This window comes from Ictidomys tridecemlineatus, chromosome 3, assembly GCF_052094955.1.
Source record: "Ictidomys tridecemlineatus isolate mIctTri1 chromosome 3, mIctTri1.hap1, whole genome shotgun sequence".
NCBI lineage: Eukaryota > Metazoa > Chordata > Mammalia > Rodentia > Sciuridae > Ictidomys > Ictidomys tridecemlineatus.
Genome location: NC_135479.1, coordinates 74,675,814 through 74,688,215, shown reverse-complemented (window position 1 = coordinate 74,688,215; position 12,402 = coordinate 74,675,814). Strand labels below are relative to the sequence as shown.

Genomic DNA, 12,402 nt, shown 5'->3' with positions numbered 1-12,402 from the left:
CATGATTTTTCACATGACTTTTAATATTTTTCTGATCTGCTTCAACACTTCTTCAAAGATAATGCTGGTAATATGAGGATCATGTGATTTAGTTGTATTGCCAGAAAATGCTCTGGTCTGCATGATTCTGGCCTGGCTTGGTTTGGAGGGTCTGAATTTATGCTGCAAATGGATTCATTTGTCCAAAGATGCTCTCTTGTAATTTTCTTCACAAGGTAACATGTTAACCCACTAGAATTATGTGATTATTTTTCATACCTCAGATATTGGGCTCCTGCTTCTTGGTGAAGACCTTAGACATAAAGCACTTCTTGCAAATCATATATGTCTTAGAATCTGTGGTGTAGCCTGTTCTTCTTTTGGTGGTAGAGATAGAGAACAAGGACTGTCTCCTAAGGATAGGCGTCCGAGTGCAGGTGGCCTGTAAACAACAGAAATTTATTTCTTACAGTTCTGGAGACTGGGATGTGTAAAATAAAAATATCAGCAGATTCTGTCTCTGAACTACCTACTTCAAGGTTTGTGGATGGTCACCTTCTCTCTGTATCCTCACATGGTAGAAAAAAGGAGGGAACTTGCAAGGGTCTTTTTTATAAGAGAATTAATCTCATTCACTAGGAGACCCTACCTCCTTAATACTATTATGTTGGGAATTAGGTCTTGTGTTTTTTTTTTTTTTTAAAGAGAGAGAGAGAATTTTAATATTTATTTTTTTTTAGTTCTTGGTGGACACAATCTCTTTGTTTGTATGTGGTGCTGAGGATCGAACCCGGGCTGCACGCATGCCCTGTGAGCCTGCTACTGCTTGAGCCACATCCCCAGCCCGGGAATTAGGTTTTAACATGAATTTGAGAAGAACATATATCTTTTGCCTATAGCAATAGGGAATCTTCAGAGTTTCTATTTCCCTACTCTGAAAGCCATATGCTAAAGCTATATTCTTCTTGCTTGAATGAAACTCCTTTATGTATATGTGCCAGATTTTCTTTCATTCTTCTTATGCTTAAGTGAAATCTCATTATGTATATATCCCATATTTCATTCATCCATTGACTGGCAACTAGGCTGGTTCCATTATTCAGCTACTGTGAATTGTGCTACTGTAAACATGGGTATGAATGCATTGCTATAGTATGATGACTTTAATTATTTGTGATAAATATGAGAAGTAGTATAGTTAGGTCATGTGGTAGTTCCATTTCTAGTATTTTGAGGAATGTACAGACTGATTTCCATAGTGGTTAAACTAATTTATAATCCCCCCCAACACTGTAAAAGTGCTCCTTACCCTCCACATTTTCTTCAGTATTGAATACACTTGTCTTAAGTGTGCTTTGAAATTTGACAAATGCATATGCAGGTATTAAGATATAGAACATTACTACCATCCCATGCCTTTTTTAAAAAATATTTTTTTAGTTGTTGATAGACCTTTATTTTACTCATTTACTTATACATGGTGCAGAGAATCGAACCCAGTGCCTCATACATATCAGGCAAGTGCTCTACCACTGAGCCACAATCCCAGCCCCCATCCCAAGCCTCTTTTTTTTTTTTTAAAGAGAGAGAGGGGGGGAATTTTTTAATATTTATTTTTTAGTTTTCAGTGGACACAACATCTTTATTTTATTTGTATGTGGTGCTGAGGATTGAATCCAGCGCCCTGTGCATGCCAGGCGAGCACGTTACCGCTTTAGCCATAGACCCCATCCCATGCCTCTTAATGATTATTTCTTATCTCCCTCCTCCAGAGGTAACTACTGTTTTGATTTATTGCCTAATAAACTAGATTGCCTGTTCTAGAATTTAGCACTCTGGGTTTAACCCCAGTATTGAACTTTAAAAGCCTGGGGTAGGGGGGTGCAGTATGTACTCTTTTGCATGAAATTTCTTTTTCATTCAGTATTGGGGATAAAACCCAGATCTTTTTGTATGCTAAGCAAATGGTCTTAACACTAAGCTACATCCCCAACTCTGTATGAAGTTGCATAATATTTCTGTGGTTTATTCATATTCTTGTATATATCAGTAATTCATTTCTCCTCTTCCTCCTCTTCCTCTAGTTCTCTTCCTCCTCTCTCTTGTTCTCCTTCTCTCTCCCTTTTGGTCGCTCTCTCATTCTTCCTCTTGTTTTTTTTTTTGTTTTTGTTTTTAATTGAACTCAGGGGTACCTAACCACTGAACAACATCCCCAGCTCTGTGTGTATGTATGTGTATGTGTATTTATGTGTGTGTGTGTGTGTGTGTGTGTGTGTGTGTGTGTGTGTGTGTGTGTATTTAATTTAGAGACAGTCTCGCTGAGTTGCTTAGGACCTCCCTCAATTACTGGGGCTGGCTTTAAACTCGGTATTCTACTACTCAATCTCCAGGTGGGCACCACTGCAACCAGCTCCTCCTCCTTTTTTTAATTTTTACTTTTTATTTTGAACAAGTTTTAGACTTACAAAAAAAAGTTTGAAAAATACTATATATCTCTATAAGGGAATAAGTCATCGCTTATCCAGTATCTCAACAACATTACCGTCTTACATAGTCATAATATAGTTATCAAAATCAAGAAATTGGAGCTGGGGTTGTGGCGTAGTAATAGAGCACCTTGCCTAGCATGTGCAAAAAAACCAAGGAATTGACATCATTACAGTAGTATAAGTTAAAAATCACCTTGTTCAAATTGGTTTTCTCACTAATTGTGCTCCTTCTCTTTTGTGTGTGTGTGGTTCTGGAGATTGAACCAGGGCCTTCCCATGCTAGGTAAGTGCTCTGCTGAGCCATATCTCAGCCCTTTTTATTTTAAGATAGAGTATTACTAAGTTGTCGGGCTGGCCTCAAACTTGTAATCCTCCTTAGCCTCCTATGTAGCTGGAATTACAGTTGTGCACCACTATGCTCAGCCTCACTAATGCATTTCTTCTAAAGGTGTAATCCAGAATACCACATTGCATTTGGTTGTTATTTCTTCTTAGTGTCCTCCAATCTGGGACAGTTTTCATTCCTTCCTTTTTTTTTTTTTTTTTTCCCGTATCAGGGTGCTCTACTACTGAGCAACATCCACAGCCATTTTTTTTTTTTTTATCTTTTTTTTATTTTGAGACAGGGCCTTGCTGTGTTGCTGCTTAGGGCCTCACTAAGTTGCCAAGTTAGCCTTCGTCAAACTTGTGATCCTCCTGCTTCAGCCTTTTAAGTCATTAGAATTACAGACATGCACTATCATACCAACTCTCCCCAGCCCTTTTAAAAAAAAACAAACATAAAACAGATACAACACCTTTTTATACCTTTATTTTATTTATTCATTTTTATATGGTGCTAAGGATCGAACCCAGTGCCTTGCACATGCTAGGCAAGCGCTCCACTGCTAAGCCACAACCATAACCCCTAGCCCTAGCCCTTTTTAAAAAATTTTTATTTTGTGACTCCGCATCATTTACAAGAATGGGAAGTTATGTTTCATATATGGGTAATATGTTGAAATATAGTCTACTATCATGTATAACTAAAAAGGACAAATAAAAAGTTTTTTAAAATAAAATAAAAACTTTCTATTTTGAGACAGTGTCTCACTGAGTTGTCCAGGCAGGCTAGCATTGAACTTGCAATCCTTTTGTCTTGGCCTTCTAAGTAACTGGGGTTACAGGTACACCACCATGCTTGGCTTGTTTTGTTTTTCAGTCTTGAATCACATATTGTAATTGGTTGTTGTAGTATCATTTTACCCCCTCCAACCTAGGATGCTCCCCTGTCCCCCTGTATTCCCATATCTTATGACACTGATTTTTTTGAAGAGTCTAGACTAGAAGAAGAAAAGTTAGAAGCAGCTTCTAAGAGATAACCCATAAGCCAGGTATAGATGTATGTTGATCTGTATTATACATGAAAATTTATATTTATGACAGTATTTTTTCTGCATTTTTTTAAACTTGCCAGTATTTAAATAGGAGATTTCAAGCAACACTGGACCCACGTTCCACAGAATGTATGAGTATTAAGCCGTCCTTTTTAATATTTTCAGCTTTTATGGTATTCAGCACATGAAATGTGCTAGGCGAGTGTCCTATTGCTGAGCCACAACCTCAGCCCCTCTTCCTTCCTTCCTTCCTTCCTTCCTTCCTTCCTTCCTTCCTTCCTTCCTTCCTTCCTCCTTTCCTTTCCTTTCCTTTCCTTTCCTTTTCTTCCTTTCTTCCTTTCCTTTTCTTCCTTTCTTCCTTTCCTTTTCCTTCCTTCCTTCCTTCCTTCCTTCCTTCCTTCCTTCCTTCCCTCCCTCCCTCCCTCCCTCCCTCAGCAATAAAAATTATTTCTTTGCCAGGTCCTCAATCTACATTGTCCCATAAATAAAGTCTCTTTCAGTTGAAGCTAGTATTTACTGTCCCCTAACAATCACTGGTCTCCCTGTCTGACAGAGGAATGCTGGCCCAAAATTGAGACTACTATTTTGTTAGGTCGGTCTTTCTTCCTTCCCTCCCTCCTTCTCTCCCTCCTTCCTTCCTTCCTTTCTTTTTTTAATATATTTTTTTAGTTGTTGATGGACTTTTCTTTTATTTATTTATATGTTGTGCTGAGAATTGAACCCAGTGCCTCATACATGCTAGGCAAGTGTTCTATCACTGAGCCATGACCCCAGCACTCTTTTTTTTTTTTTAACATTTTTTTATTTTGTAGTTGGACACAATACCTTTATTTTATTTATTTATTTTTTTGTGGTGCTGAGGATTGAACCCAGCATCTCGCACGTGCTAGGCGAGTGTTCTACTACTGAGCCACAACCCCAGCCCCTCTTCCTTCCTTCCTTCCTTCCTTCCTTCCTTCCTTTCCTTTCCTTTCTTTTCTTTCTTCCTTTCCTTTCCCTTCCTTCCTTCCTTCCTTCCTTCCTTCCTTCCTTCCTTCCTTTCTTCCTTCTTTCCTTTCCTTTCCTTTCCTTTCCTTCTTCCTTCCTTCCTTTCTTCCTTCCTTCCTTTCTTCCTTTCCTTTCTTCCTTCCCTCCCTCCCCGCCCTCTCTCTTTCTCTCCCTCTCTCTCTCTCTCTCTTTCTTTCTTTCTCTGTTTCCTTTTTTTTGTAGGGCTGGGGGTCAAATCCAAGACCTCAGGCATGCTACCACTGAATCAAATCATAGCAAAAGCTCTCTTGCTATGATGTAATAGTATTTTTTATTACACTTATTAGCATAGTTATCTTCTTCTTGTGGCGGGTAATATTGGTAAGAAATTACATATTATGGATAAATGAAGCAATAATCCCATTTATTAAGTACTTGTTGTATGGTAAATACTTCCCCCAGATTTTTCTCCTTTAATTGTAAAAATTGATGATCTAGCAACTTTATTATTTTGAAATTTTATTATTTTATGAATGAAGAACCTGAAGTTCAGAGAGATTAATGGTGTACTGGACTACTCAGAGGCAGTGTACTACTCCACAAAATAACCTCCAAGGCTATCACAGCTCTTTAGATTTGATGATTCTGTTAATGTCAACACCTGTAAGAAGGTGGCAGTACGTGGCTTTATACATGATATACTGGAGCCATGAAGGCAGGTGAGTCATGTAGCTACAACTGGGATAACAGGGACCATGATCTATATAATCTATTTTTGTATAAGTTGTAGAAACCTTTTTCAAAACAGTACTCCTCAGAAAAGTTGGTAATTGTGCTACTTACTGAGGTACCTGGAGTTACAAAGCTGAATAATCCTAGAATAACAGTTGTTTGCAAAAGTTCTTAGAGTTCTGCATAACTTTGGGGAATAGATTCTTTTGGGAACTTCTGTTATATAGAAGATAAATTGAGATAGCTGTGGCCATTATGTTTTTTAGCAAATTAAAAGCCACTTTTTCTCTTTGTATGTACCCTGTAGGAACAGCTTTCTGAAGTACTCGATGCCATGTTTGAAAGGATAGTCAAAGTTGATGAACATGTCATTGACCAAGGAGATGATGGAGACAACTTTTATGTCATAGAAAGGTAGGAGATAGAACTTTGCAATTGTATTGCCAGACTTAGGTGGGTTTATGACTCAGGGAACATACTTTACTCTGTGCTGTGTCCATGCAGAGAGGCTTAGCAGCAGGTGAGCAAGCTTCCCAAAGCCTTATGAAGGGTCACAGCCTGCCCCTCTCCATTGCTGTCTTGAGTCCTCAGAGCAACCTATATGTGGGGAGCAACCATTTATAGTACCGAGTTTGACAAAGAATGCCTGATGTGCTTTATTATGTATATATCATTAGTCAATGTTAAGGTAAATTGATTTCCTTAAAGAATAGCCTGGATGCTATATTATCATTTGGATCTCTGAATTTCAACCTGATTTTACAATGAATACACTACCTTGACCTCCATTCCTCTAGCCCATTTTGACTTTGTTCTAAAGGAATAGAGGTAAGCTATACTGTGAAAAATTAAATATCTGAATTTGATCCACCCACCTTATTGTGTCTTAGCTTCTTGAGTTGACAGTATTCTCTTGTAGTGCGGTAGGGTTCCTTCTGACTTCCTCTCAGTCCTGAAAGGAGCATCTTCACCAGAGTCTAAGGTAATAAGATGCTCTTTCACTCAATATCATCTGTTAATCTTTTGGAAAAAAAATTTTTTGAAGTAATTTCAGAGTTACGGAAAGCTTGTACAAATAGTACAGAAAATTCTTATAAATACGGGTCCCCCAAGTTAATGTTCTACCATATTTGCTTTATCAAATTGTTGAGAGTTAGGTGCAGATATCATGAATGCTCTTTATCTCTAAGTACTTCAATTTGCATTTCCTTAAAATGACATTTTCTTATGCACAGAACAGTTAAAACACTCAAATAATTGTATACTACTGCATCGAATTGTTTAATGTACAGATTTTATTCTAAATTTTCAAATATTTCCCTGATTATTGAGTCCATTTTCTTGTTTGTTCTTTTTATTTTTTATTTTTTTGGCTTTTTTGATTTCCATCAAGTACCTGTGGTACGTTCAGTTGACCCCTTCTTCTCAAACCTTTGCTTGTTCAGGTTTTTGAATAGAAAATGCTCTCACTTCCTATTGGAAGTGATTATTATAGTTAAAAGGAAATGTTTTTACTTAAACAGTAAAGGTAATATATCTTTTCAAAGAAAAGACCTTTTACCTATTATGTTTAATCCTTCCTATATAGAAATGGTGATAATAATGAAAGAATAATTTTTAGTTATCTCCACATCCAGAAGTCACCTTACACCTTCTGTGTATTTCCCACCAAAATAGATTTCCCAGCAGGCTTTTACAATCTGAAAAATAAGTACCCATCTGCAGGCATCCACAGCTTAAAGTTTGAAATGCCTATTGACAAAGGAAATGATTCATTATACATTTAAATGGGATTTGATGATTCTGTTAATGTCAACACCTGTAGGAATCCTTTATATGTAGTGAAAGTGGAAGATTATCATTCAAGTAAAAAGATACAGTTCTGATCTCAAAAAGCTTATTCTAGTTAGGGAGACAGACCCTTAAATAGATGATTATTATGCAATATGATGATAAAATGTGTCCCATTATTTAGAGAAGTATTTGGAGATGTCAGGAGATGCCCTCTACAGTGCTTCTGTCTGAATTGGTTTGTCTTCCCTGAAGTTAAGTTTCTAGTGTCTTTTAGAAGAGAGACTAAAAACACTTCATCGAAGTTATTCTTAATTTCATGTTTCTCATTTATGACCTTATAACTTGCCTTGTATACCAAGCCTACTATATGTCAGGTTCTCTGTTGAGTACATTTGGTACCATATAATTGATTGAGTGGCTTGGTTTTATTCTCTGCTTTGCATGTAATAAGTGATATTTATTTTAAAAAAGTGATATCTTTTTATAGACAACTTTTTGTTTTGTTTTAAGGTACTAGGTGTTGAACCCAGAAGTACTTTATCACTCACCTATATCCCCAGTCCTTTTTATTTTTTATTTTAAAGCAGGGTCTCACTAAGTTTCTTAGAGCCCCACTGAATTGCAGAGGCTGGCCTCAAACTTGTGATCCTTCTGCCTCAGCCTCCTGAGCTTCTGGAATTATAGGTGTGCACCATTATAGTTTTTTAAAATAAATGAAATTAAAATAGTCTAGAAGTAATTTAGCAATAATCTCATTGTTAGAATGTATCCCTCCAGCTTTTTCCGCGCTACCCAGGAGGGATCCATACGGCGTTGTTCTTGATTCCCGTCGTAACTTTAAAGGGAAACTGTCACAATGTCCGGAGCCCTTGATGTCCTGCAAATGAAGGAGGAGGATGTCCTCAAATTCCTTGCAGCAGGAACCCACTTAGGTGGCACCAACCTTGATTTCCAGATGGAACAGTATATCTACAAAAGGAAAAGCGATGGCATCTACATCATAAATCTGAAGAGGACCTGGGAGAAGCTTCTGCTGGCAGCTCGTGCCATTGTTGCCATTGAAAACCCTGCTGATGTCAGTGTCATATCCTCTAGGAATACTGGCCAGCGGGCTGTGCTGAAGTTTGCTGCTGCCACTGGAGCCACCCCTATTGCTGGCCGCTTCACTCCTGGAACCTTCACTAACCAGATCCAGGCAGCTTTCCGGGAGCCACGTCTTCTGGTGGTTACTGATCCCAGGGCTGACCACCAGCCTCTTACAGAAGCATCCTATGTCAATCTGCCTACCATTGCTTTGTGTAACACAGACTCTCCTCTGCGCTATGTGGACATTGCCATTCCATGCAACAACAAGGGAGCTCATTCTGTGGGTCTGATGTGGTGGATGCTGGCCCGTGAAGTTCTGCGCATGCGTGGCACCATTTCCCGTGAGCACCCATGGGAGGTTATGCCTGATCTATACTTCTACAGAGATCCTGAAGAGATTGAAAAGGAAGAGCAGGCTGCTGCTGAAAAAGCTATGACCAAGGAGGAATTTCAGGGTGAATGGACTGCTCCAGCTCCTGAGTTCACTGCTACTCAACCTGAGGTTGCAGACTGGTCTGAAGGTGTGCAGGTGCCCTCTGTGCCTATCCAGCAGTTCCCTACTGAAGACTGGAGTGCCCAGCCAGCCACTGAAGACTGGTCTGCAGCTCCCACTGCTCAGGCCACTGAGTGGGTAGGAACAACCACCGAGTGGTCTTGAGTTGTTCTGCAGTCACACATTAATAAGCAAGGTGGAAATAAGGAGAATAAGCACCAATACGGAGAATAAACAACCAATTTCTAAAAAAAAAAAAAAAAAGAATGTATCCCTCCATTGTTTATTCCATGCTTTACTGTAGAGATCAGATGCCTGAACCAAAACTGGGTTCAGACAATAAAGACTGTTGATGCTGCATATCCACTAAAAGAGTATAAAAGTCTTATTATTCATATAACAAGGCTTTTTGAGGAGAGCAGAGTAGGTTCCTAAGCAGGACCCAAAATGCCTTGTATACCAGGCCTACTATAGGTCAGGTTCTATAGGGAGAGGTGACTTCCTTGGGATTTTATGGTTGTTACAAAGTAGGGATAGGGTTAGGGTACTTTTTCACATAAGATGGCATATTGTTTGAGCTCCCCATCAGTACCAGTGGAGGGAGCACACAGGTACTTTTATCACCTTGCCCAGATGTCGGACGGAAGAGAAAAGGGTGAATGATAGAGTTTGAAACTATCAAAAACTAAGTATCAAAATTGGAGTCTTTAGCCGGGTGCATTGGTACACGCTTGTAATCCCAGTAGCTCAGGATGCTGAAACAGGGAGGATTGTGAGTTCAAAGCCAGCCTCAGCAATGGCAAGGTACTAAGCAACTCAGTGAGACCCTGTCTCTAAATAAATACAAAATAGGGCTGGAGATGTGATTCAGTGGTTGAGTGTCCTTGAATTCAATCCCCAGTACCCAAAAACAAACAAACAAAAAATGGAGTCTCTATTACATTAACACATTTTTACATTAGGTCATACATTAAGTAATCTAATCTTTAAAGTCTATTTTAAGCATTTTATGGAATATATTATTATTCTATCCTGAAGAATAAGGATAAGAAGGATGCGAACACTCACCACTTCCAGTCAGTGTTGCACCAGAGGTCCTAACCAGTGCAAAAAGCAAAGTAAAGTGTCCCGTTGCTTATGACTAAAACACTCAGGGTCACTCCAGGGGAACTGGGCTGCACAAAATAACCACACAAGAGACAGAAATACCTTTATCTTTGTGGGTGCTGTGACAGCTCCTCTGACCTTAAGGGTCCTCAGAAAGAGAGAGAGCACGTGCTGACCCCTTTTATTGAGGAGAAGCCATTTAAAAGAGGCAAGGGGTTAAGTTTCAAGGGGCTGAGTCTAGTTTCATGATATCTGCTGTCAGCAGGTTGAAGGCCACACCCAAGGGCAGAGTAAGAGAAGGGGACATATAAAGGGCGTTTCCTTGGAGCATTCTATCCCAAACAGGTCAAGGGGTAATATCACAAAGGAACAGGTGAGCATAGCTCGACCCATGGGGCTGCAGGAAGGCACGCTTACGCATGAAGACACATTTGGTTGCATTATTTCTACCTCAAGATCGGGGCTACCGTCTTCAGCAACTTAAGAGTAGCCAGAATCATGGGAGGATGACTGACAGTGCTTCAACCCATCAGAAGGGGAAAACGCTGGTCACATGACGTGAAAGCCTCCCACAGTAAAGGAAGAAAGGAAAGACATATAGATGGAAAAAATGAAGTAAAATGTGTTTCACTCAGCTTTTTCCACTGCTGCAACTGAAAGACCCAACAGAACAACTGTAAAGGAGGAAGGGTTTATTTTGAGGCTTGTGGTTTCAGAGGTCTCAGTCCATAAGTGGCTGGCTCCATTCCTCTGGGCTCAATGTGAGGTAGGACATTATGGCAGAAGAGTGTGGCAGAGGGAAGCAGCTCACATGGTGATCAGGAAGCAGAGAGAATTCTCCACTTGCCAGATACAAAAATATACCCCAAAGCCATGCCTCCTCCAGCCACACCCTACTATTTTAGTTATATATCAGTTAATCCCAATCAGGGGATTAATTCATTGATTGGGTTAGGGCTAAGACTCTTTGGGGGTGGGGGTGGGGTTACCAGGAATTGAAATCAGGGTCACTTGACCACTGAGTCACATCCCCAGTCCTATTTTTTTTTTTTTTTTGTATTTTATTTAGAAACTAGGTCTCACTGAATTGCTTAGCACCTTGCTTTTGCTGAGTCTAGCTTTGAACTTTCGATCCTCCTGCCTCAGCCTCTTGAGCCACTGGGATTACAGTTGTGTGTCACCGCACCAGGGGGATTGCAAACCAATCATTTCTCCTCTGAACCTTCTTGCATTGTCTTACACTTGAGCTTTTGGGGGACACCTCACATCCAAACCGTAACAACATGCAAGTAGCATGATCCTCTATCATGAGAAATCCTAAGAGTGCCACCTAAAATAGGTACTAGTGTTTAGCAGGATTACAGGATACAGTCAAAATGAAAGATCTGTTGCAATTTATACACCAACAAAATTATATTGGAAATCCCCTATTGATGTTTTATATTATATGTAAATTCATAATCAGAAATTAATTGTTTTTTGTCATTCTTCCAGGGGAACTTACGACATTTTAGTGACAAAAGATAATCAAACACGTTCTGTTGGTCAGTATGATAACCGTGGCAGTTTTGGAGAACTAGCTCTGATGTACAACACCCCGAGAGCTGCTACCATTGTCGCCACCTCAGAAGGCTCCCTTTGGGGATTGGTGCGTGAGTGAAATGGTTCCCATTGCATGGCATAGTATTTCTTTTGAGCTTCTTTTATTGCCAACTATCTGAAAGACATAATGAAAGGTTTCATTAAAGTGTCTTTTTCTAAGGTGATTTATCAACAAACCAGTTACTCCAAGTCACAGAGACACGACTACGTCTTATGACCCCATAGTAGTATATAGCTCTTGTTATATTTTGTTTGTTTTTAAGACAAGTAGAGAGAGAAGATAATTCTCCATACAAGAAGCAGCCAGGCATGGTGGCTCACGTCTGTAATCCCAGCAGCTTGGGAGGCTAAGGCAGAAGGATCAAGAGTTCAAAGCCAGCCTCAGCAACTTAGGCATTAAGCAACTCAGTGAGACCCTGTCTGTTAATAAAGTATAAGAAAAGGGGGCTGGGGCTGGGACTCAGCGGTAACACACTTGCCTGGCATGTGTGAGGCACTGGATTTGATTCTCAGCACCGCATATAAATAAATAAAATAAAGGTTTATCAACAACTAAGAAAAAATATATATATATTTCATTCATATATATATATTTCATTCATATATATATATTTCATTCATATATATATATATATATATATATATATATGAATGAAAGGGCTGAGGATGTTGCTCAGTGGTTAAGTGCCCCAGTATCACCCCCCCCAAAAAATAAATGGGAGAATGAGGCAGGAGGATTGCAAGTTCAAAGCCAGCCTCAGCAAAAGCAAGATGCTAA

The 12,402-nt window shown here is 39.4% G+C and overlaps 2 protein-coding genes across 3 annotated transcripts in view; both read left to right on the top strand.

Annotated features, from left to right (window-relative positions):
* Positions 1 to 12,402, top strand: part of Prkar2a (protein kinase cAMP-dependent type II regulatory subunit alpha) — a 73,141-nt gene that overhangs the window by 37,161 nt on the left and 23,578 nt on the right. For both annotated transcript variants that reach the window (XM_078043158.1, XM_005326888.5), the window contains 2 exons: positions 5,850 to 5,956; positions 11,517 to 11,670. In XM_078043158.1, coding sequence (XP_077899284.1) covers positions 5,850 to 5,956; positions 11,517 to 11,670 — 261 coding nt within the window. The remainder of the gene's footprint in view (positions 1 to 5,849; positions 5,957 to 11,516; positions 11,671 to 12,402) is intronic.
* On the top strand, positions 8,098 to 9,110 carry LOC101958106 (small ribosomal subunit protein uS2). Its single transcript, XM_005326887.5, has one exon. The coding sequence runs from the start codon at positions 8,193 to 8,195 to the stop codon at positions 9,078 to 9,080; it is 888 nt and encodes a 295-aa protein (XP_005326944.2). The 5' UTR covers positions 8,098 to 8,192; the 3' UTR covers positions 9,081 to 9,110.

Coding starts and splice junctions, on each gene's coding strand:
- LOC101958106 (XM_005326887.5), top strand. CDS start 8,193: ATGTCCGGAGCCCTTGATGTCCTGCAAATGAAGGAGGAGGATGTCCTC.